At 45.5% G+C, this 20,546-nt stretch overlaps 1 protein-coding gene across 10 annotated transcripts in view; it reads left to right on the forward strand.

The window, feature by feature from the left end:
• The window catches only part of PRR5L (proline rich 5 like), a 76,884-nt gene that overhangs the window by 32,147 nt on the left and 24,191 nt on the right, over positions 1 to 20,546 (forward strand). For all 10 annotated transcript variants that reach the window (XM_081544681.1, XM_081544675.1, XM_081544678.1 and 7 more), the window contains one exon: positions 7,915 to 7,963. In XM_081544681.1, coding sequence (XP_081400807.1) covers positions 7,915 to 7,963 — 49 coding nt within the window. The remainder of the gene's footprint in view (positions 1 to 7,914; positions 7,964 to 20,546) is intronic.

The following is a 20,546-nucleotide window of genomic DNA, read 5'->3' on the forward strand; positions in this document are numbered from 1 at the left end:
AATGATCAAATCGGAGAGGCACTGACCAGCTTAGGATCAGGCAGGATCCTGTAAGGTCCCCTCTGTTCCTGGACCCTGAGGGTGACTGGCCAGATCCTGCCAAGGGGCCTGGGGCAGCCCCTGATTGTCACGTGGCACAGAAATACTACACAACTCATATGGTTTCCCCAGTCCCGCTGGCTAGACTTGAGCCCTGAGGCACCTCTCTCTAAGCTGCTTCATCACCCTTTGGAATGCTGCTGCTTTGGGGCTTGCACTCAGGGGAGACTGTGGCTCACATCGAAGGTGGTTTCTCTGCGTCATTTCTGCCACTTCCTGCCCTGCCTGCCATTCGGTCATCCCTCTGCCTCTTAACTGGCTAGAATCCAGCTTCTGTGCCTCGTTTACCATCGAGCCCACAGAAGTGGGAAGTTGAGTTGACAAGATGGTGCGGGGTGAGATGGCAGGCCTGTGTAATAACAGGAAATCCTGTCATCTGGGGTGGTGTCTCACCCGGTCAGCCTGGAGGGTGAGGGGGTGAGATAATACAGACCAGCGAGTGAGTGGTTCCCCATTTCTCCTTATTATGGCCCTTTTGGCTTCTGACTGAACTTCATGTCCTGTTTCCCTTTTGGGTTGAGTCCCACGTAAACATTCACTTCCCATGACTCTCAAATCCCCACTTCCTTCTCATTCCAGCTCAATGGCTGCTGCTGGTGGTGGTGGTGATGGTAATGATGATTGTGGTGGTGATAGTAATGATAGTGGTGATGATGTGGTGGTAGTGATGGGCTGGTGGTGCTAGTAATGATGGTGGTGATGATGGTTATGGTGGTGGTAGTAATGGTGGTGGTGGTGCTCGTAATGAGTGGTGATGGTGGTGTTGGTTATGGTGGTGATGGTGATGATGTGGTGGTAGTGATGGTGGTGATGGTGGTGTTGGTGATGGTGATGATGGTGGTGGTAGTGATGGTGGTGGTGGTGGTTATGGTGGTGGTGGTGCTCGTAATGAGTGGTGATGGTGGTGTTGGTTATGGTGGTGATGGTGATGATGTGGTGGTAGTGATGGTGGTAGTGATGGTGATAGTGGTGACATTGGTGATGGTGGTAGTGGTAGTCATAATGAATGGTGATGGTAATGATGATTGTGGTGGTGACAGTAACGATAGTGGTGACGATGGTAATGGTGGCAGTAGTGATAGTGGTGGTGGTGCTAGTAGTGATGGTGGTGATGATGGTTATGGTGGTGGTAGTGATGGTGGTGGTGGTGCTCATAATGAGTGGTGATGGTGGTGTTGGTTATGGTGGTGATGGTGATGATGTGGTGAGTGATGGTGGTGATGGTGGTGATGTTGGTGATAGTGGTGACATTGGTGATGGGGGGGTGGTGCTCGTAATGAGTGGTGATGTTAGTGATGTTGGTTATGGTGGTGATGATGGTTATGGTGGTGGTAGTGATGGTGGTGGTGGTGCTTGTAATGAGTTGTGATAGTAATGATGATTGTGGTGGTGATAGTAATGATAGTGGTGATGATGTGGCGGTAGTGATGGTGGTGGTGGTGCTAGTAATGATAGTGGTGATGATGGTTATGGTGGTGGTAGTAATGGTGGTGGTGGTGCTCGTAATGAGTGGCAATGGTAATGATGATTGTGGTGGTGATAGTAATGATAGTGGTGATGATGGTGATAGTGGTGACATTGGTGGTGATGGTGGTGGTAGTGATGGTGGTGGTGGTGCTCGTAATGAGTTGTGATGGTAACGATGATTGTGGTGGTGATAGTAATGATAGTGGTGATGATGTGGCGGTAGTGATGGTGGTGGTGGTGCTAGTAACGATAGTGGTGATGATGGTGATAGTGGTGACGTTGGTGGTGATGGTGGTGGTAGTGATGGGGTGGTGGTGCTCGTAACGAGTGGCGATGGTAATGATGATTGTGGTGGTGATAGTAATGATAGTGGTGATGATGCGGTGGTGTGATGGTGGTGGTGACACTTGCCAAGCTTTGCTGTATGCCAGGCACTGTTCTATAAACTCACCATTCAAAGATATTTACCCTTGCAGTAATTCTGTGTAGTGGGTACTTTTATTATACCCAAATTCCAGTTAAGGAAACAAGTACAAGGGATTAACTTGTAAGTTAACTTGTGAAAGATATTGCTAACCACAGGGTTCAGACCCAGGTCTTAATGAAACTGCACTCTTCATGAAACTCTTCTCCTCCCTATCCTAAGCCCACTGCACACCCTCCTCAGTAACCTCTGGGGTTCCGTTTTCTTGTGTCTAAAAAGCAGAAATATGACTACCACCTAACAGTTTTGTTTTAGGCTTAAATGAGGAAACACATGTACATTATTGACAGTGGCACCTGGCACTTAATAAGTGCTCAGTAAACTTTAAGTGGGGGGGGGGGAATCAGGCTCCATCCTAGGACCTGTTGGTTTTTTATTCATGATTATTGCTGCTAAGTCGCTTCAGTCGTGTCCGACTCTCTGCGACCCTGTAGACGGCAGCCCACCAGGCTCTGCCGTCCCTGGGATTCTCCAGGCAAGAACACTGGAGTGGGTTGCCAGTTAAATGCTCCAATATGTAACTACCTTCCTGTTTCCTGGGAAGCAACCGTAGAAAACGATGGAAAAAGAGGAAGGGAGGCTGCTGACTTCGGTGCCTCTGTGCCCAGGAGAAACATACATCTAAGGTTTTGGGAATCAGGTTTTGCATCTCTTCTGCATGGAGGGGACCAGAAAACCCAGGCTCTTCACTCCTGTCTTTCTTCTGCTTTTCTCTTCTTTCTTGTACTTTACAAGCTAAACTGGAAAACTTAGTGAGGAAGATTATAGAGTTAAGTGATCCCTCTGTGGATTTAGATCTGTGCATCCCTAATGCCTTGATCCTTTCCATCTGGGGACAAGATGGTACCCTGTCTCCTGAGAGAGTGGTCCTGACAGGGAGGAGTCATTGTCTGAACTCTTCTATCCTCCTCTCCTAGCACCTCCCACCATGTCTGACACACAGTAGGTTTTCAGAAAATGCTTGTGACTTGGTGGAATTAACTCCTGGGGTCCTGATGCTCTGTAAGTCACCTGTTCCTGTTTTTGTGGGGAAGCTACTGCCAAGTTCCCCTTGAGATGGCGCCTCAAGGCCGAGAGGCAGAAAATCCCTTTCTCTCACTTCAGCTAAGGCCAGGGTAGAGTTTTTCAGACGTGCACTTTCCTTGTAAATGAAGTGCAAGCTGAGCAAACACAGTATAGAAATCGATGGATCCCACACTAACTCAGCGGCTGACTGCTCTCAGCTGGGCCAGCGAGCTCTGACCTCACCTTACCCTGCGCTCTCTGTGTTAAGGTCTCGGGTTACCCGCCCGGGGTGGGTTTGCACTGGCAGAGTCTCAGGCCTTGTGGTATTCTGTTCCCAGAGGTCTGTCTGCTTCCTCATACTGTGCTCTTGATGTGGGAACGCATTCCCACAATTCCTTCTCGGCCTCAAGCCATCCACTGGTAACCTTGGTGGTGGTTATCATTAATTAGAAACCATCGTTTTTAGGGTTTTTGAGTAGGACATGTTCACCGTGTACTCCCAGATTTTAAATATCTAAGGAATCTCCCTTCCCTGTACTCCAGAAACCCAGTTCCTACTCCCCTGCCAAAGATCACTTTTATTATAGTCTTTTATTGGCTATTTTTCCAGAGTTCCTTTATACATACAGAAGGAATACTTATGGAAAAGCCGCTGGGGATACTTACTTGACACTTTGTATGAGGCCCACAAATGGGTCTGATGAGGTGATTTGATGTCTATAGCACTGCATCTCCCAACTTCAAGGAATAAAGTTTCCTAAAGTGTTTTGTTGCCCAACTTAATTTCTAGTAACAGCTTCAACCTTCTTTTTTTTTTAAATTATTAATATATTTATTTTAATTGGAGGCTAATTACTTTACAGTACTGTGGTGGTTTTTGCCATACATCGACATGAATCAGCCATGGCTGTACATGTGTCCCCCCATCCTGAACCCCCTCCTCCCACCTCCCTCCCCTTCAACCTTCTGTAGCCTCCTCTGTCCTTGGGGATTCTCCAGGCAAGAATACTGGAGTGGGTTGCCATGCCCTCCTCCAGGGGATCTTCCCGACCCAGGGATTGAACCCGTCTCCTGTGACTCCTGCACTGCAGGCAGATTCTTTACCACTAAGCCACCTGGGAAGCCCCAACAAAGTGTTTTGTTGCACGACTTAATTTCCAGTAACAGCTTCAACCTTCTGTAGCCTTCTTTTTGGGGAGATAGAGGGGAGCAGACACAACCCAGTGCATTTACAGATAATTTTGAAAATGCATGTGTGTTTTGCATGTTTAAAAATTAAGGTACTGTGTGTGTGTGTGTGTGTGTGTGTGTGTGTGTGTGTGTGTGTGTGTGTACGCACTAAGTCGCTTCATTCGTGTCCGGCTGTGTGACGCCATGGGCTGTAACCTGCCAGGCTCCTCTGTTCCTGGGATTCTCCAGGCAAGAATGCTGGAGTGGGTTGCCAACCCCTCCTCCAGGGTATCTTTCCAACTCAGTGATCAAACCCATGTCTCTTATGTCTCCTGCATTGGCAGGCAGGTTCTTTTACCACTAGTGCCATCTGGGAAGCCCCAAGGTACCGTATATTTTAGTTCAAAGGGCCACTTGGACACCAAGTCATATAGTTATGACAGAACAGCAAGTTAGAGCAGATTTGACAAATGAATTTGTTGATATTGTGTAAATAAAAAACTGTATATATATATTTCTTTTCTTTTCACATATTATACATACTGTTCTGCAACTTACTTTAAAAAAAAACTTAATGTAATGTAGGCATCTTCATATCATTACTAACAGCACTTCTTTATTTCCTTTTGTTTTTTTTATGGTTATTTAGAACTTCATTGTATGAGTGAACCAAATTTTTATGAGCACTTTATTGGTGCAATTTATGTTAATCCCTATATTTCATTGCAGTAAAAATCTTGTACATATATGCATTGACCTTGTCTAATCAGTAACATATGCAGACAGAAATAAGACAGGATTTTGTAAGGGACAGATAGCTTGCGGATTTATCCACCCATGCCAGTAGAATGTTGATTTAAATGATCAGGTAAGGTCCTGCTGTTCTGGTAACTCTGTAATAAAAATACCTATTGGAGAAGGCAATGGCAACCCACTCCAGTGCTCTTGCCTGGAAAATCCCATGGACGGAGGAGTCTGGTAGGCTGCAGTCCATAGGGTCGCTAAGAGTCGGACACGACTGAGCCACTTCACTTTCACTTTTCCCTTTCATGCATTGGAGAAGGAAATGGCAACCCACTCCAGTGTTCTTGCCTGGAGAATCCCAGGGACGGCGGAGCCTGGTGGGCTGCCGTCTATGGGGTCGCACAGAGTCGGACACGACTGGAGCGACTTAGCAGCAGCAGCAGCAGCAGCTTACAAGACCTGGTTATAGTCCATTACGTTTAATGTATGTAAAGCAGATTTCCACACCTGTGTCTGGTGCCACTGCAGTAAAGAACTGAGGACCACCCTTATCAGTGTGGTGGGAGCACCTCTTTATATTCTGCTTTTTTATTCATATCCATCAGCATCTTGCTGCCCTGGGATGGCTGCTGCTAGCTTCTGAGTCCTTTTTTGCTATGCCTTTGTCTTGGCAGTTGCAACAAGTTCACTCTTTAGTCTCTGCACCTTTATGAGCTGGTTTCTTTTCTTTTCTTTTTTTTTTATGAGCTGGTTTCTATCTTGAACTTTGTCTTCCTGTAACGCTCTGCAGAACTCTGACGTCGGCCATGGCCTGATGGAGCCCTGGCTGTAACCTTAGGGTGCTGTACCATTCCTGTCACTGGCAGGGGAAGAGACCTCTTGAAGTCCTCAGTTGGGTAGCATCACGATGCTCCCAGGGTACCACTGTGAAAATCCTTGGGCAATAATCACCTGCTTAATCACGTCCAGTCCCAGTTAACAATGATTACGCCCCTGCCATGCTCCATGAGGTTTCCATAGCTCTTGACTTTGAAGGCCTACTCTTGCCTCAGAACTCTTTTTTTCAATTTTATCTGAAGCATCTTCATGAGCACAGCGTTCTCCCAGTGTGGCTTCCTTGGAACACCAATTCCATAGCACGCAATTTAGTCTCAGAACCGTGTTGACCCCTCCACATTGTGGGCCCCGAAGACACACTTGAGCAGCTCTGTTAGTAGTAACTGACCGTGAGGCCTTGTTTCCGCCACTTTATGATGAAGCTTGGCTCCTTCACCTGTGATTTTGAGACTTCCCAGTGGCCGTGAAGACCTTGTTGGGAGCCAGCAGCTTCCCTGCCTCTTCCTGTCCCAGAGCCTCCCCCTGAGACCACCCACTTGATTTCTGTGTCCAGTCTAAGAGATGCCTTTAGCCTCGAAGACCAGCCGGGACTCATCTGCTCTTGGCCTGGTGACCAATGAAGACGTCCCTGTCTCAGTCAAACCTGCCCACATGTGGGTGATCCTTAGGTTCTCTGCGTGGGGTGTCCTTCTGAGAGCCTGCTGTTCTCTTGGATCTCAAAATGCAGTGTCCACCACAGACACATCTTTGGTCCTGGGAAAAATAAGGTATTTTCCTTGCTCAGTGTGGGTTTTCAGTATTCCAGGGTTCTTTCTGGTACAAAAGTTTAGGTCATGGATGTTTCTTCTTCTTGTGACCCAATCTTGTTGTGTCTATCTTCTGCACCTTGTGACATCTTGCTGTAACAACTTCCTGTTTATCCAACACATGAGAACGTGTTGTTTTCAGGAGTTAAAACCCAGTCGGTGTGGTCAGAAGTTTGAATATTTGCTCCTTAGTCACCGTGACTGATGGGATGCGTAAATATAGTCACTGGATGTTCTGAAGGCTTCCTTCTCTAGGGAACTCACTGGATTCTTGGCTTCAGCTTCCTCACCTTGTTTGGGTTAAATTAAAGAAAGAGCAGTAGGAATGGTCACATGATTTGTCACAGGGAGAAGGAGGTCTGGTGCCAATACCCCCATTTTTTATTTTCTTTCTTTCTTCTTCTTTTTTTTTTTTTTAAGCTCTTAAGGCTCTTTGAACTTATCTTGGGAGTGTATTGATTAACCTGCTGGCTCTTCATAACCCTCCCTGCTAGGTGTAAGCTCCTTGAGAACAGAAACCTCACCTGTTCTTGTTCTCTTCTGTACGCCTGGTGCTAGAACAGTAAAGGGCAGCTGAATGAATGTTGGTGCTGGATAAATAAAACAGACCCATTCTCCTCTGAAGGACTGTTCAGCCATTTGGGAATGGGCAGTTAGACCACTGAAACCATGGTACCTGAATATATTCTCCCATGAATTTTCGAGGCAAGACAGGGTAGAGTTATGCAAAAATGTTGAATTTGCAGAAGAAGTTTGAATGTTACCTCTGCCACTGACTTATTTGGAAGACCTCTCTGTGCCTCAATTTCTTTATCTATACATGAGGGATAATAATTGCTCCCACACACACACACACATACTTTCCAATACTTGGATAAAGAATGTATGAAAAATGCAAAATGCATTTTAAACCAGGAAGTCTGCAAACATGGGGGAATTAATTACACAGTTGTGGTATTCCTCTTCCTTATCTTTTGCTGCATGTGAAGCAAGGTGCCTCAGCCTGCCTCCACCTCTATTAGAAATAGGATCCCCTGTGGCTACCTTCCGGAGATGCTTTACCCATAAAGTGAATGAAGAAGCAGAAGTCCCTGTAGGATTCCCATCCTCCCCCCCCCCCCATTCTCTAATAGTGTTGGTGGGGTTAGGGCATTCCTAGGGCCTAGGAAAGCACACTCCCTTCTCAGGCCTGGCCTCAGCGCCTGTGTCACTGGCAAGCACGCCAATTCATCGTGCATCCATGAACTGGACTCCAGGAGCTATGGCATCAAGGACTGCTTGACGGTGTTTCTCTCTCTCCAGGCGGCTGCTGAAGAGTGAACTTGGATCATTCATTACAGACTATTTCCAGGTAAGTTCTGTGCATCTGAGCATGGGTTATATTTTGCACACGGGTACATGGACCCTAAGGGATGACTGATACAGTATACAGGACATGCCTTCCACATCCAAAATTATGTATCCTCAGTTCCTACTATGTGCTGGGCACTGCAGTGCAGCAGCTGTGGGGACATACAGGGTGAGTGTCCTTGCTCTTTTGGAGATTATAGTCTCAGGCAGCAGTTCTCAGGCTTTTTGGTCTCAGGAACCCCTTTATGTTCTTAAAAATGATCATTTATTTGGATTAACTGTATCTTCACCATAATAGAAATTAGACATGAGAAACTTTACTGTGTGCCTTAATTCATTCAAATAATAAACCTACTACATGTTAGCATTAATGACATTTTTATGAACGATAACTTTTTCAAACTAAACATAGAAGTGTGGGGTTGTTCTATATGCCTGCAAATTTGCCTGCAGACTGGATCCTCGAATCTGCTTCATCATCAGTCTATTGTGATAATGCACGTCTGGAAAATATTGCACATAGTCTCTGGAAAATTCCACAGTACACTCACAGAGGATGCAAGGCAAATAACAGCTTAGTGCTGTTAAGAAAATCATTTTGACCATGTGAAAGAGGTCTGGGTGATCCCCCAGGGGACCCTGGACCACACTTGGAGAACTGCTTCTCTATTGCCATTCCCTCCCACACAGTGGATGGTACCTAATTGAGTGTAATGATATATCCCTTTAGCCAAGCTCTTTCTTGTCATTAAGCCTCTCAGTCTGTTCTGTTAAAGGTAGAATTGAATCAGACAAGCTAACATCCCTCTTGCCTAGACACTGTTGTCATGCAGCTAGTGAATTCAAGACTCCAGATTCAGTCACAGGATGGTTTCTAACCCACTGGCACGAGCTGGCTTCCTGACCCCAGCCAAAGGCACGTGGTGGGAGGGTGTGGGGAGGTGTCATGTAACTGAGTGGGTGACTTCCATGAAGTCAGAGCTGAGTGTCTGGGGCAAGCTGCTTCACCTCTCTGTGCCTCAGTTTCCCCATCTGCAAAATGGAATTAAAAAAAAAAGATATACCTTATAGGTCATTGCACGGCCCACATTAAATAATGCATGCAAAGCATGCGGCATGTAGTGTGAGAGGGCCGGGGTTGGGGGGCAGCAGAGAGGAGTGCTTAGAGCCACACTGCCTGGGTTCAGCGCCCAGCGCAGCCACTTTCTAGCTGTGTGACCTTGGGAAGTCACTTTACCTCTCTTATTTTAGTGTCTTGTCCTGTAAAAACAGGGATCATAGGATGTAACCTGTTGTGAGGACTAAGGCAATTATTATTTGTTAAGTGTTCAAACAGTGATTAGTGCAGAGTAAGACAGAATAATGTGTTCATTAAATATCTATATACTGTTGACCCTTGAACAACATGGGTTTGCATCACAAAGGTCCAGTTATACACAGGTTTTTTTTTAATAGTAAATACTATTGTACTGCAGGATCCATGGTTAGTTGAATCTGTGGATACCAAAGATCTTGGGAAGCAGAAGACTGACTATAAATTATATGCAGATTTTCAAGTACATGGAGGGTTGGCTCCCCAAAGCTCCCCACGTTGTTCAAGGATCAGCTGTATACATACTCTTTATTGTAAAGTGTAATCCATCCATTTTAATGGGAAAGTGACATAAAAATCCATAACAAATTGGTTTCAGGTTGGTGGTGTTATTCTGTGTCCCAGGTGAGTATATTTTTAAGACAGTATAAAGAGTTTGTAGGTTTTAAAAACGACACAGACAGCCTTTCATTTTCTTTGCATAGATCAGGAAGCTTAAACTTTTATGTGCACTTTGAAAGAATGACAAATGTCAGTTGTTACACACACCCACACCCACACCCACACCCACACCCACACACACCAGAAAATGGCCACTTGGCCATTCTAAGTCTGGACAAAGCAAGACCCAACAGAAGCCTGGAATTCAGTCAGGTCAAAAAGTCTCAGTGGCTTGAAAGACAACCCCTGTCCAGGGAGAGAGACAAACAAAGATTAAAGAAGAGATAATTAGTCACAAATGTGAATCATTTCAGTTGCCCTTTGACTCAGAGGTCAGTGTTGTCCACACTCTCTTCTCTGGCTGTCCCTAGTGACTGAGTTTTAAATCCTACTACAGAAGTGGTTTTTCAGTCCCTCCTGGAGAAACCTGCTGGCCCAGCTGCCTTCCTCATTGACATTTAAAATAGACAAGGTTCCGTGTGGTTTCAACCAGGTTTGAAGTGTCAGTCATTGCTTGGCTTTGGGGGCTCCCCCTCGGATGGGTGGGGGAGGGCTTTTGGGTGGGGATTTGCTTATCTGGGAAGCCCTGAGGTTTCAGGGGCAGTTAGTACTGCTTACAAAATGTGCCAGACACTTAACAGCTGGTAACCACATGTTGTGTTTTATCTAGAGCTTAATCAGAGAGACTGCTTGGTGACTATTGAGTCTCCTTCTGGGGGTTTTTCATGATTTCAAATCTGGGTTTTTTCCTTAGTTTAAGGTGCTAGATTGGAACAAAGGCTATCCTAGACACTGTTTGTTAAAATGTAGGTTTTAGGTCTCATGCGGGCAGAGAGCCATTTTTTTAAATGTGTTTGATTCTTTAGTCCCTAGAAGTTACCTAGCACATAGTAGATGCCCAATAAACTTTCTTGGGCTCAAGGAAGGGTTTGCCCACCGTGGATACATGAGAGCTTAGAGGAGGTGTATGCCATGGTATTGAGCAACCTTTGCCTTTGTGGTGTTGCCTTATTTTCCTTTGGCACTTCTGATCCTGCCAGGGAAAGTCTTGGTTTGCATCCTTGTGTCTGTTATACTTCTGCAAGACTTGAGGATCTCTCTTGTTTAAGGAAGAGAGAACAGGTCTCAGACTTCGTGTCTTCAGCCAGAAGCACTGTCTAATTAGGTTTACGTAACATCGTTTAGTTTGCATTGGGTAGATCCTTGAGTTACATTCTGTTTATGGTAAATGGTGTTGCTATGGTTTCTTTTTTAAACATATTTATATTTTGAAAAAGTGGATTGAAGGGAACTTCCTTCAGTTCCCTGATGGTCCAGCGGTTAAGACGTCGCTTTCCACTGCAGGGGGTATGGGCTCCTGGCCAGGGAGCTAAGATCCCATGTGCCTTGGGGCCAAAAAACCAAAGCATAAAACAGAAGCAATATTGTAACAAATTCAATAAAGACTTTTAAAATGGCTCACATTTTTTAAAAAAACTTTAAAAATAAAGAACGAAAAAATGGATTGATTGAAGAAAAATAGTATATAGGAGTAACAGTGTTAAGTGGCCCTGGTTGTGGCCGAGTGGTGACGGTGGTTCAAGAGAGGCTCAGGTTTGGAAAGTCCTTCGCCAGCACCCTTGGTAATGGACTGGTTTCAAAGCCACGCCGAGAAGAGTTCTTCAGATGAAGAGGGAAATCTAGCAGGGAAGGCGGATAGAAGCAACCTCAGCCTTCACACTCAGTTATCAGATGTCGTTCTAAGAGGGACAGTCAGGATGGGCTCCAGAAAGAGCATTCCTCCAGCAAGAAGGAGGGGGCAAGGTCTGGGGACAAGTGAGGAATGAAATCCGGGGGTGGACTGTTACAACCCACATGCCATGGACATGGCTGTTGGGTAAGGTGACGAGTGGGCTCCTCTGTGTGGAGGATCAGATGACCACCCTCCCAGACATCTGTACTCAGCAGTGAGATCTGTCTCCTGGTACCCAGAACCCCCAACCCAGAGATCACTGTGAAATCCATCACTGGGGCTCTGCTTTTGAAAGTAAACATTCTCATTTTGCAGCTTTAAGGAAACATGGTCTTCAGGGAAGAATAATGAAAATGACCCGAGGTGAGGGCAGGGGGAAAGCAGGTGGAAAAATGGTGCTTATCTTAGGCTTGCACACAGAGAAGACAGCCCGTTTGATTGGCAAAAGCACAGATAGATTTCCAGAAGACACCGGCCAGAAAAAATCCTTGACATTTGCAGTATTGATTTTCTTTCTTCCTCGGTCTGTTTTGAATTGCACCCAGAAGGAAAATTGGGGTTTCCGACAGGAACTCTATATCCTAGAGACAGCCCTGGAGAGGGGAGGGTAATTGGTTTCTTTTAACTCTGGAAACGATGATAGAAAATGCTCTGCATGTTTCTCTTAACTGATTAGGTACCTTGGTGGTTTGGGACATGGGGATGGGAAGAGTGGCAGATAGCACTTTCTGTGTTTCTGCATCTGCTGGCTGTGTTGTGTCTGTTGGAAGCTTTTCCTCAAGCCCAGAAAGATAAATTATTTTTGGTGGAACCAGAGTTTTGCTTGATACAGAAACTCAGTGTGTAATCAATATCTTTCAACAAGATTTTTTGTTGTTGTTTAGTCACTCAGTCGGGTCCGACTCTTTTGTGACTCTATGGATTGTAGCCCACCAGGCTCCTCTGTCCATGGGATTTTTCCCAGCAAGAATAATGCAGTGGGTTGCCATTCCCTTCTCCAGGGGATCTTCCCAACCCAGGGACTGAACCCACGTCTCTTGCATCTTCTGCATTGGCAGGCAGATTCTTTTCCACTGAACCACCTGGGAAGCCCTTGAACAAGATACGACCTAGCAGAAGGGGAAATTTGGCAACCACACTTGTCAATAGGTCGCAGATGGCCTAGTGTGTGATATGAATGTTTCCATCTTCTGCTCATATCTGTGAGTCCCAGGAGGCCAGTTTCCCATTAACTCACCATTATCAGAGAGGATTCATCAAGGGCATGTGGCAAGTGGCAGGAAGCTGAAGGAGAGACCCATAGAAGTGTCCTGGTCACCATGGAGTATGAAATTGAAGTGCAGGGCTGTAGATATATCCATACAGGTAATACAGAACATTGTGTTAACTGAAGCCCTGAGTGGAAGGTAAAGGCTTAAAAACAGGCCCAGAATAAATACACTGTTTAGGTACAAAGATAGGGCTTGTAAGAATCCAGAAAAATAGGGTGGAGAAACAATAAAAGGTGGGGGAGATAATTTTTGCAATTTCCAAACCCAAATGGAGTAGGGTACAAAAGCTTAAACTCTTCTTTAATCCACTTGGGAAGGCTAGCGTGATTCCTGAAATGGGAAAAAAGATAAATTAGGAGGGCTTCTCAGGTGGCGCTAGTGGTAAAGAACTAGCCTGCCATTGCAGGAGACGTAAGAGACTCGGGTTCGATCCCTGGGTTGGGAAGACCCCCTGGAGGAAGAAATGACTACCCACTCCAATATTTTTGCCTGGAGAATCCATGGACAGAGGAGCCTGGTGGGCTACAGTCCACAGGGTCACGAAAAATCAGACATGACTGAAGCAACTTAGCATGCAAGTACGCAGGTAATGAAGACAGTTCCCATATACTGCTTTGAAGGTGAAATTGGAGCCAGTATACAGAGGGGCTTTGAACAAGAGGAGCTGAACTCCAGTAAGAAGATGGGAGAGATGGGGAGAAGATGATGTCTTTAGGTGAGAAGGTCATTAGAGGTTGCATTTTGAATTTGGCCAGCTCTTGGAAGAGAGGCCTTACTTACGTACAGAGTCTATGAACACTGGGGTGGCCTAACGCTTCCCTTGGCTGCTGAGAAGGGAGAGAAAAAGTTGGCATAGTCTGGGGGCTTCCAGGAGGACCCCTGGCTCTTTCAGGCTGCCTTCTGTGGGGTTGCCCACCAGCCAGCAGTTACCTTCCAGCCACTTTGCTGTGCTTAATCTCCTTGGCAATTACTTGAATTTTATGCAATTATTTGAATATTTTTATTGGACTTCCCTCCAATTTTATGAAGATAAATGGAAAAATGAGTCTTGAAATGGATAACCATAAATCTTAATATAAGTGAGAGAAAGATGGAAATCTATGGACATGCTGAAACGGCAACTCTTTAGCCTCGTCGGACAAGGTTATTACACGTTCAACTGTTAAAGAAGGAACATGTACATACCAAATGCTGCAAATATATCACCCAAAGATGAGCTCCAAAACTGAGGTGTAATTAGGGATTTTATCATCTAATGCTCTATGGGAACAGAGCTCCCCCTTATAACACGTCAGTGTCTTGTTCCACGTGCGTACGTGTTTTTGGAAACCCATTATGGATGAAATTGGGTGACTAGGCTGGGAATGGCAGGAGATGGGTTTAGGGAACCAATGTGGGGAGGGATGGAAGTCAGACGTAGATGCTGGACACATGAAAACATCCAGCACTTCAGTGGCCTGAGAAGTAAAGGCAGAGGTGGGAGGGCTGAGGAGTATTTGTTAGACTTGGAAAGCAGCAGGGGGCCTTTCTCGGAGGCTGTTCTACAACTAAAGGAAAACAAAAATAACCATCATAGTAACAAAAGCTAATATTTTCCAACATTTATGTGTCAGGCATTGTTCTAAGCTGTTGGTTCTCAAAGTGTGGTCCTCAGACCTGCTTTTTCAGCATCACCTGAGAAAGTGTCAGATAAACAAATCCTCAGGGCCCTCCTCAGATGAACTGAATCAGAAAGTGTGGGGTTGCGGCCCACGAGTCTGTGTTTTAGCAAGTCCTTGGTGATTCTCGTGTGTGCTCAAGTCTTGAGAACTGATCTGAGAACCATTCCTGCACTAAGTCATGTAGTCCTCCTGACAGCTGATGAGAAAATTTTCATTGTTATTGTTTAGCACGTATTGCAGCTGAACCTGGGGAAAGAGAGGTTATCCACTATCATACAGCTTGTAAAAGACAGCGTGCATGCTAAGTCACTGCAGTCGTGTCCGACTTTTCGTGACCCTGTGGACTGTAGCCCGCCAGGCTTCTCTGTCCATGGAATTTTCAAGGCAAGACTACTGGAGTGGTTTGCTATGCCCTCCTCCAGGGGATCTTCCCGACCCAGGGATCATACCCCGTGTCTATTATGTCTCTTGCACTGGCAGGCTGGTTCTCTACCACTAGCACCACCTGGGAAGCCCAGTAAAAGGTAGAGCATAGATCAAACCCAGGCCATCTGGCCACGGGAAAAAGTCTTTTGGATTATATACTTTAAGTGTTAAAAATGCCCTGAAGACATCCCCTGAAAAACCCCAGAGGAGAGAAATTTCAATGCTTTTAAATTTTATATTTTCAGTATCTAGCAAAACAGACATGGGACTGTTTTCCTGCTTCCTCATAAAATAACTTGAAAAAAGCCCCAATTCACCCTTTCAGTGAATTTTACCAGCAAAATGATGCTAAATGAAGAATTAGCATTTGTACCAAGTTTTAAATTGTCTTCAGTCTCCCATCTGGGGCTTTCTCTCTGGTCTCATCACCCCTACATATTGGTTTATTAAGAACTATCTGGGCCTGGGGGTGAGTTTTGTTTATAAGACTTTTTATTGCTTATCTAGGAAGACATCCAGGTTCACAGGAAATGTAGACATCCTTAGAGATGATGGCTGTACTTTCAAAGTCACAAAAGGGGAAAAAAATGGAGGTGGCCCATGAACCCATCATTGGCTTGATGCCAATGACAACAACCTCTGTAGACATTGCTGTCCCTGGAAACAAATGCCTAGACTAGAATTGTTGGTTAATACAAGTTCTTGGTAGGCAGAGTGACATACTGCTAAATCCTTCTGGGGTAGGAAAGAATGTCTTATCTGGGAATAGAATCCAACTGGGAGCCAAGTGTGTGCCTTGCTGGATATAGAATGTGGTTGGGAAGACCCCCTGGAGGAGGGCATGGCAACCCACTCTGGTACTCTTGCTTGGAGAATCCCATGGACAGAGGAACCTGGCTACAGTCCATGGGGTCTCACAGAGTTGGAAAGTGTTCCTTGCTAGAACACTTTCTGGCTATTGATTGTAGCCATGTTACTTAACCTCTCTGAAACTCAGTTTTCTTGGTGATAATCTAGCCGTAGTCACAGTACCTACTTCTGAAGGTTGTTGCCAGTTACTAGAGGAGATGACATATATCAAGTGCTTTGTATAATACAAAGTGAGCCATCAAGGAATGATAGCTGTTCACCTTAGTATTTTTTTTTTTTAATCATCATTGCTGAAGTAAAACAGAGTCATATGCCAGGGAAAAGATTTGGGTTTTGGATTCCAACCAACCTGGATGCAAGTTCTGGTCTCACATTTCCTAGTTGCTTCTCTGAACCTCACGGCTTCTCTGATAGGTCAGTTGGTAGAGAATCCGCCTGCAATGCAGGAGACTGCGATTCGATTCCAAGGCCAGGAAGATCTGCTGGAGAAGGGATAGGCTACTCACTCCAGTATTCTTGGGTTTCTCTTGTGCTCAGCTGGTAAAGAATCCACCTGCAATGTGGGAGACCTGGGTTCGATCCCTGGGTTGGGAAGATCCCCTGGAGAACGGAAAGGCTACCCACTCCAGTATTCTGGTCTGGAGAGTTTCACAGACTGTACAGTCCATGGGGTTTCAAAGAGTCAGACACGACTGAGCGACTTTCACTTTCACTTCTCTGAACCTCAGTTTCTTCTTCTGTATAAAGGGCATCAGTTTGTGGCAACAGTAAAGTGAGATCATGCATTCTAAGGGTACAGTACAGTGCCTGACAAAGAGTAAAAGCCAATGTTATCCCTACTGTCATCTTTTCTATTCTTACTGTCATCATGACTGCTAAAGCACTAGAAGCAATGGATGGTTACCAGCCTTAAGCGTTGACAGAGCTCCTACCTTGTGTGGGAGTAGCATCATTCACCCCAACTCCTCTCTTATTGGTTCTTCATTTTCCTGAGGCCTTCTGGCCAGGTCAGGGAGCAGCCCTGCTTGATGGGAGATGCACGTGGTTGATGCTGACAAGCCCTGCAGCTGTCACAGGCCCACCCTCTCCTCTGTCCTTCCCACCTGCTCCTGCCCACCCTCCAGGATTACCCAGGATGAGCTCAATCTTTTCAATCCACTGAAGACTGCACAGTTTCAGATACTTTTCCACAGACAACCTTGGGTTTTCTGGTGGTTTTTTTTGGTTTGTTTGTTTTGCATTTTTTCCTTGGAACCTTGTTCTTCCGCTGGCAGCCCATTTTCAACATCTTCATAAACACAGGTCAGCTGTTTGTTTTTTCTTCTGGATCCTCTGCCACTTTGTTAGAGGGCTATGTATTCCCTGTCCAAGTTCATTTATGGGGGCTGCATTAAGTAACAACTGGCCCGTTTCCTAGGTGGCTGCTACTGAATATAACTGTTTTTTTGGCTCAAAGCCTCTGGGTTGGTAGGTGATGGGGTTGGTGCCATTGCACAGGGAGTGGGACAAGAGGAAAGTCGGGATCTCCTCCAGCTCTGTTCCCATACAGACATTTTCTCAACACCTTCTAGAGTCAGGCGTTTATCTGGGGCTGGGAATACTGGCAGGTGAGGTTAGGGGGAACAGACCCTTAGAAAGACAAGATAGCTCTCTGAATCCAGGCTGCTTTTCTCTTCCTTTTTCTTTAGGTCTCAGCCATTTTAAGCTGCACAAATGTCCAGTTGGCATGTCCTTAGGTGAAGTGATCAGCAGACAGGGTAGGGTGGGCTTCATCATTAGCAGGTGCAGAATGCAAACATGGTTGCCACCAGGGCATGGAAGGCACTTCTCTTCCCATGGACCTGTAGCTGCAACCCACCATGGACAGGGGACCCCCAAGAGTTATAACCTTCACGGTCTCAGTACATAGATCAGGGGTGGTCAAGAGGCCCCCACTGAATCACCAGCACTCAAGCCAGAGCTCTGCCAGCCCAGGTCAGGGAGGTCTGATGCCTTGTTTTCTGCAAGATGCTGTAAGGCACCAGGGCCTGGGCCCCCACTGACGCAACCCTGTCATCACCTTAGGAGTAGGATGACAGCAGTGGGAGGGCAGGGCAGGGGAGATTGGCAGGGCAAGGAACAGCAGGGGGCGGGGAGCAGGGACCTAAACACCCCTCCTGGGGTGGCTGTAGGAGACAAGACCACAAGTGAGCTGAAGTCAAGCCCCTGGGGTGAGCTCCATTGCCCCATCAGCCTTCTCTTTTAAAAAAACACAGATTCAAAAATAAAAATATTATGAAGTGAGGAAGGCAACTTCAGAGCACAAGCCCTTTCAAAGCACTGGGACTTTAGGATTACAGGGCCCTTTGGATTGAAGGGGGCCTGGGTGATTACAGTTCCAAGAAGAGCAAGTGATTGGGTCAGTTTGAGACTCAGGTGGGGCGGAGGGTGGGCACCCGGCCAATCAGCACAGCCAGAGATGCAGGCTAGGTTCAAAGGGTTTGAGTATGCAAGAGGGGCAGAGTGCCACTGAGTAGGTGCCGGGCGACTCTCCAGAGAGGTGGGGCTGAGGGCCAGGCTAGCCCAAAAGATCTGAATTCACTTAGCATGTGCCAAATAGAAGATGGAGATTGTACTTCTAGCTGCAATTCATTCAACTGTAAATAAGAGCAAAATCTACAAAGCCTAGGAGGAAAAAAACCTTTCTTTAAGATGTTTTTGAAAGGTGCTTTAGCTTCCTGGAAAATGGGTCCAACCTAAAAAATTATTGAAACTATGTGTGACCATTTGATTTGGACCACAGGGCTGGGGAGAGGTGAGAAGGACTAGAGGATTCTGAAGGCCCCTTTCACCTCAGGTTTTTGTTACTCTTATTTTGGTCTAAGCTACAGAATTTCTATGCTGTGTATCATGAGAAATTTAAAAAGAATGTTTCCTTTTCCATTTCTTCCATAATACACAAATAACTTCCTTAGTTTGAACAAAATTTCCCCCAAATGTCTCCTTATAGGGGGAGGGCCTGGAAAAGAGCAGGAAGGAGAGAGAAGCCATTTTTTAGCTTGTCTGGTAAGATGCAAAGTAGTTTTCATCCTATGAAGAAAATGCCATATATAAAATAAGAGCAAAATGTACAAATGCCTAAGGGTATTAGAATTTTAGCTTCTCAGATGGCTCAGTGGTAAAGAATCCACCTGCCAATACAGGAGACCCAGGAGACTTGGGTTCAATCCCTGGGTTAGGAGGACTCCCTGGAGTAGGAAATGGCAACTCATTCCAATATTTATGCTTGGAAAACTCTATGGACAGAGAAGCCGGGTGGGCCACGGTCCATGGAGTTGCAATGAGGAGGACATGACTGAGCACACAGCCTATTGTGTATTAGAATTTTAGGGACTTGCATCACTTTCTCTCTTCTTAAAAACATTCCATCTCTTACCTTGATTTCTTAAAAGCAAAAATGGTCTGTAACATCCAAACAGGCAATATGTACTCGGTGAATATTTATTAGCTTCTACCATGTTTTAAGCATTGTTCTCCAAGCCAGGTAACCTAAATTACATGGCCCTCACCCCTAAGAACCTAAAATCCTGACACATGGGATATATTGACTAATATTGACTCATGATATAACCTCGACTAGGCTTTTATTTCTCTTGGTGCCTTGGACACCCCACCTTTAAAATGTAAATAATTACAATGCAGGAACATAATTATGAAACCTGCATCACAGGAAGGAGTCTCTCATATAGTTGGAGGTAAATCTCAGAAACTTGAAATTAAGGAGGATTTCTGGCTATTTTGGAAGAAGGCTGTGGTATCCGTGTTGGCAATGGAGGTAGTGATGGAGAGCAAGGCATCAGGACTCCTTGCACAGAGCACTGGGGGACATCCTAAGACCATCCTCTGGGCCAATGAAAGGGGCCAGGGCAGAGACTTTAGGCCTGAATTGGGATTTTTGCTCAGAGCCATTTGGTGGGGGTTGCTTACATCTGGAAACACCTGTGCCATCCATTCCTGCCCAGCTAAGGTGGCACAAATTCCTGATTTTGATCATCTCAGTTTGGTGCTGTTTTCCTTGCTTCTGGGATTCGTGTGCTTGGTGGAAGGTAGAGAACAGAGTTTCACCTTCATTGCTTGTCTGTTCCATGATTCCTAGGAAAGGAATTGATCTTTTTTCCTTTAACAGAGTTGGTGGACTCCTATAGGACGTCACTGTTGGGGTTCCATCTTGAAACTAAATGATGGCTAATTACTTTTCAAATTGGGCTATAGCTTGGAAATTTTAATTGGGTCTATAAAATTCCATATATGTGTATTAGTCACAAGAATGTGATAGTGCCTTTGATAAACTACTTTAATATGTTTGATGTAGGTCCATTCATTATTGAATCTCTTTACCTGCCTGTCCTTTTGTGAAGATAGTTGGGCTAAGAGAGCAACTATTGTCATCACTGCCCATTACCACTGATTACTCTGTGTGTGTGTGTGCGTGTGAGTATATGTGTGTGTGTGTGTGTATGTGTGTGTGTGTGTGTGTGTGTGTGTGTGTATTTAATCTTTTGGCTGTGCCCTACATCATGTGGAATCTTAGTTCCCCAACCAGGGATCAAACCCACACCCCCTGGATTGGCAGCTCGGAGTCTTAACCACTGGGTCACCAGGGAAGTCCCTGTGTGTGTATTTATAATGATTATTATAAGAACTTTATGATATTGCTGGCGTGATGCTGTTTTACAGATGAGGGGCTCAGGACTCAGGAAAGGAAGCCCAAAATCACACAGCTAGAAAGTGGCTGAGCTGGACTTGAACACCTGTCTGATCTTTCCTCTCTGCCATGTATGCTTTGGCCATCATGGTAACAGGGTTTTAGGTTTTCTAAAGGAGAACACTAA

Source organism: Giraffa tippelskirchi, chromosome 11, assembly GCF_054371585.1.
Source record: "Giraffa tippelskirchi isolate mGirTip1 chromosome 11, T2T-mGirTip1v1.2.pri, whole genome shotgun sequence".
NCBI classification, from domain to species: domain Eukaryota; kingdom Metazoa; phylum Chordata; class Mammalia; order Artiodactyla; family Giraffidae; genus Giraffa; species Giraffa tippelskirchi.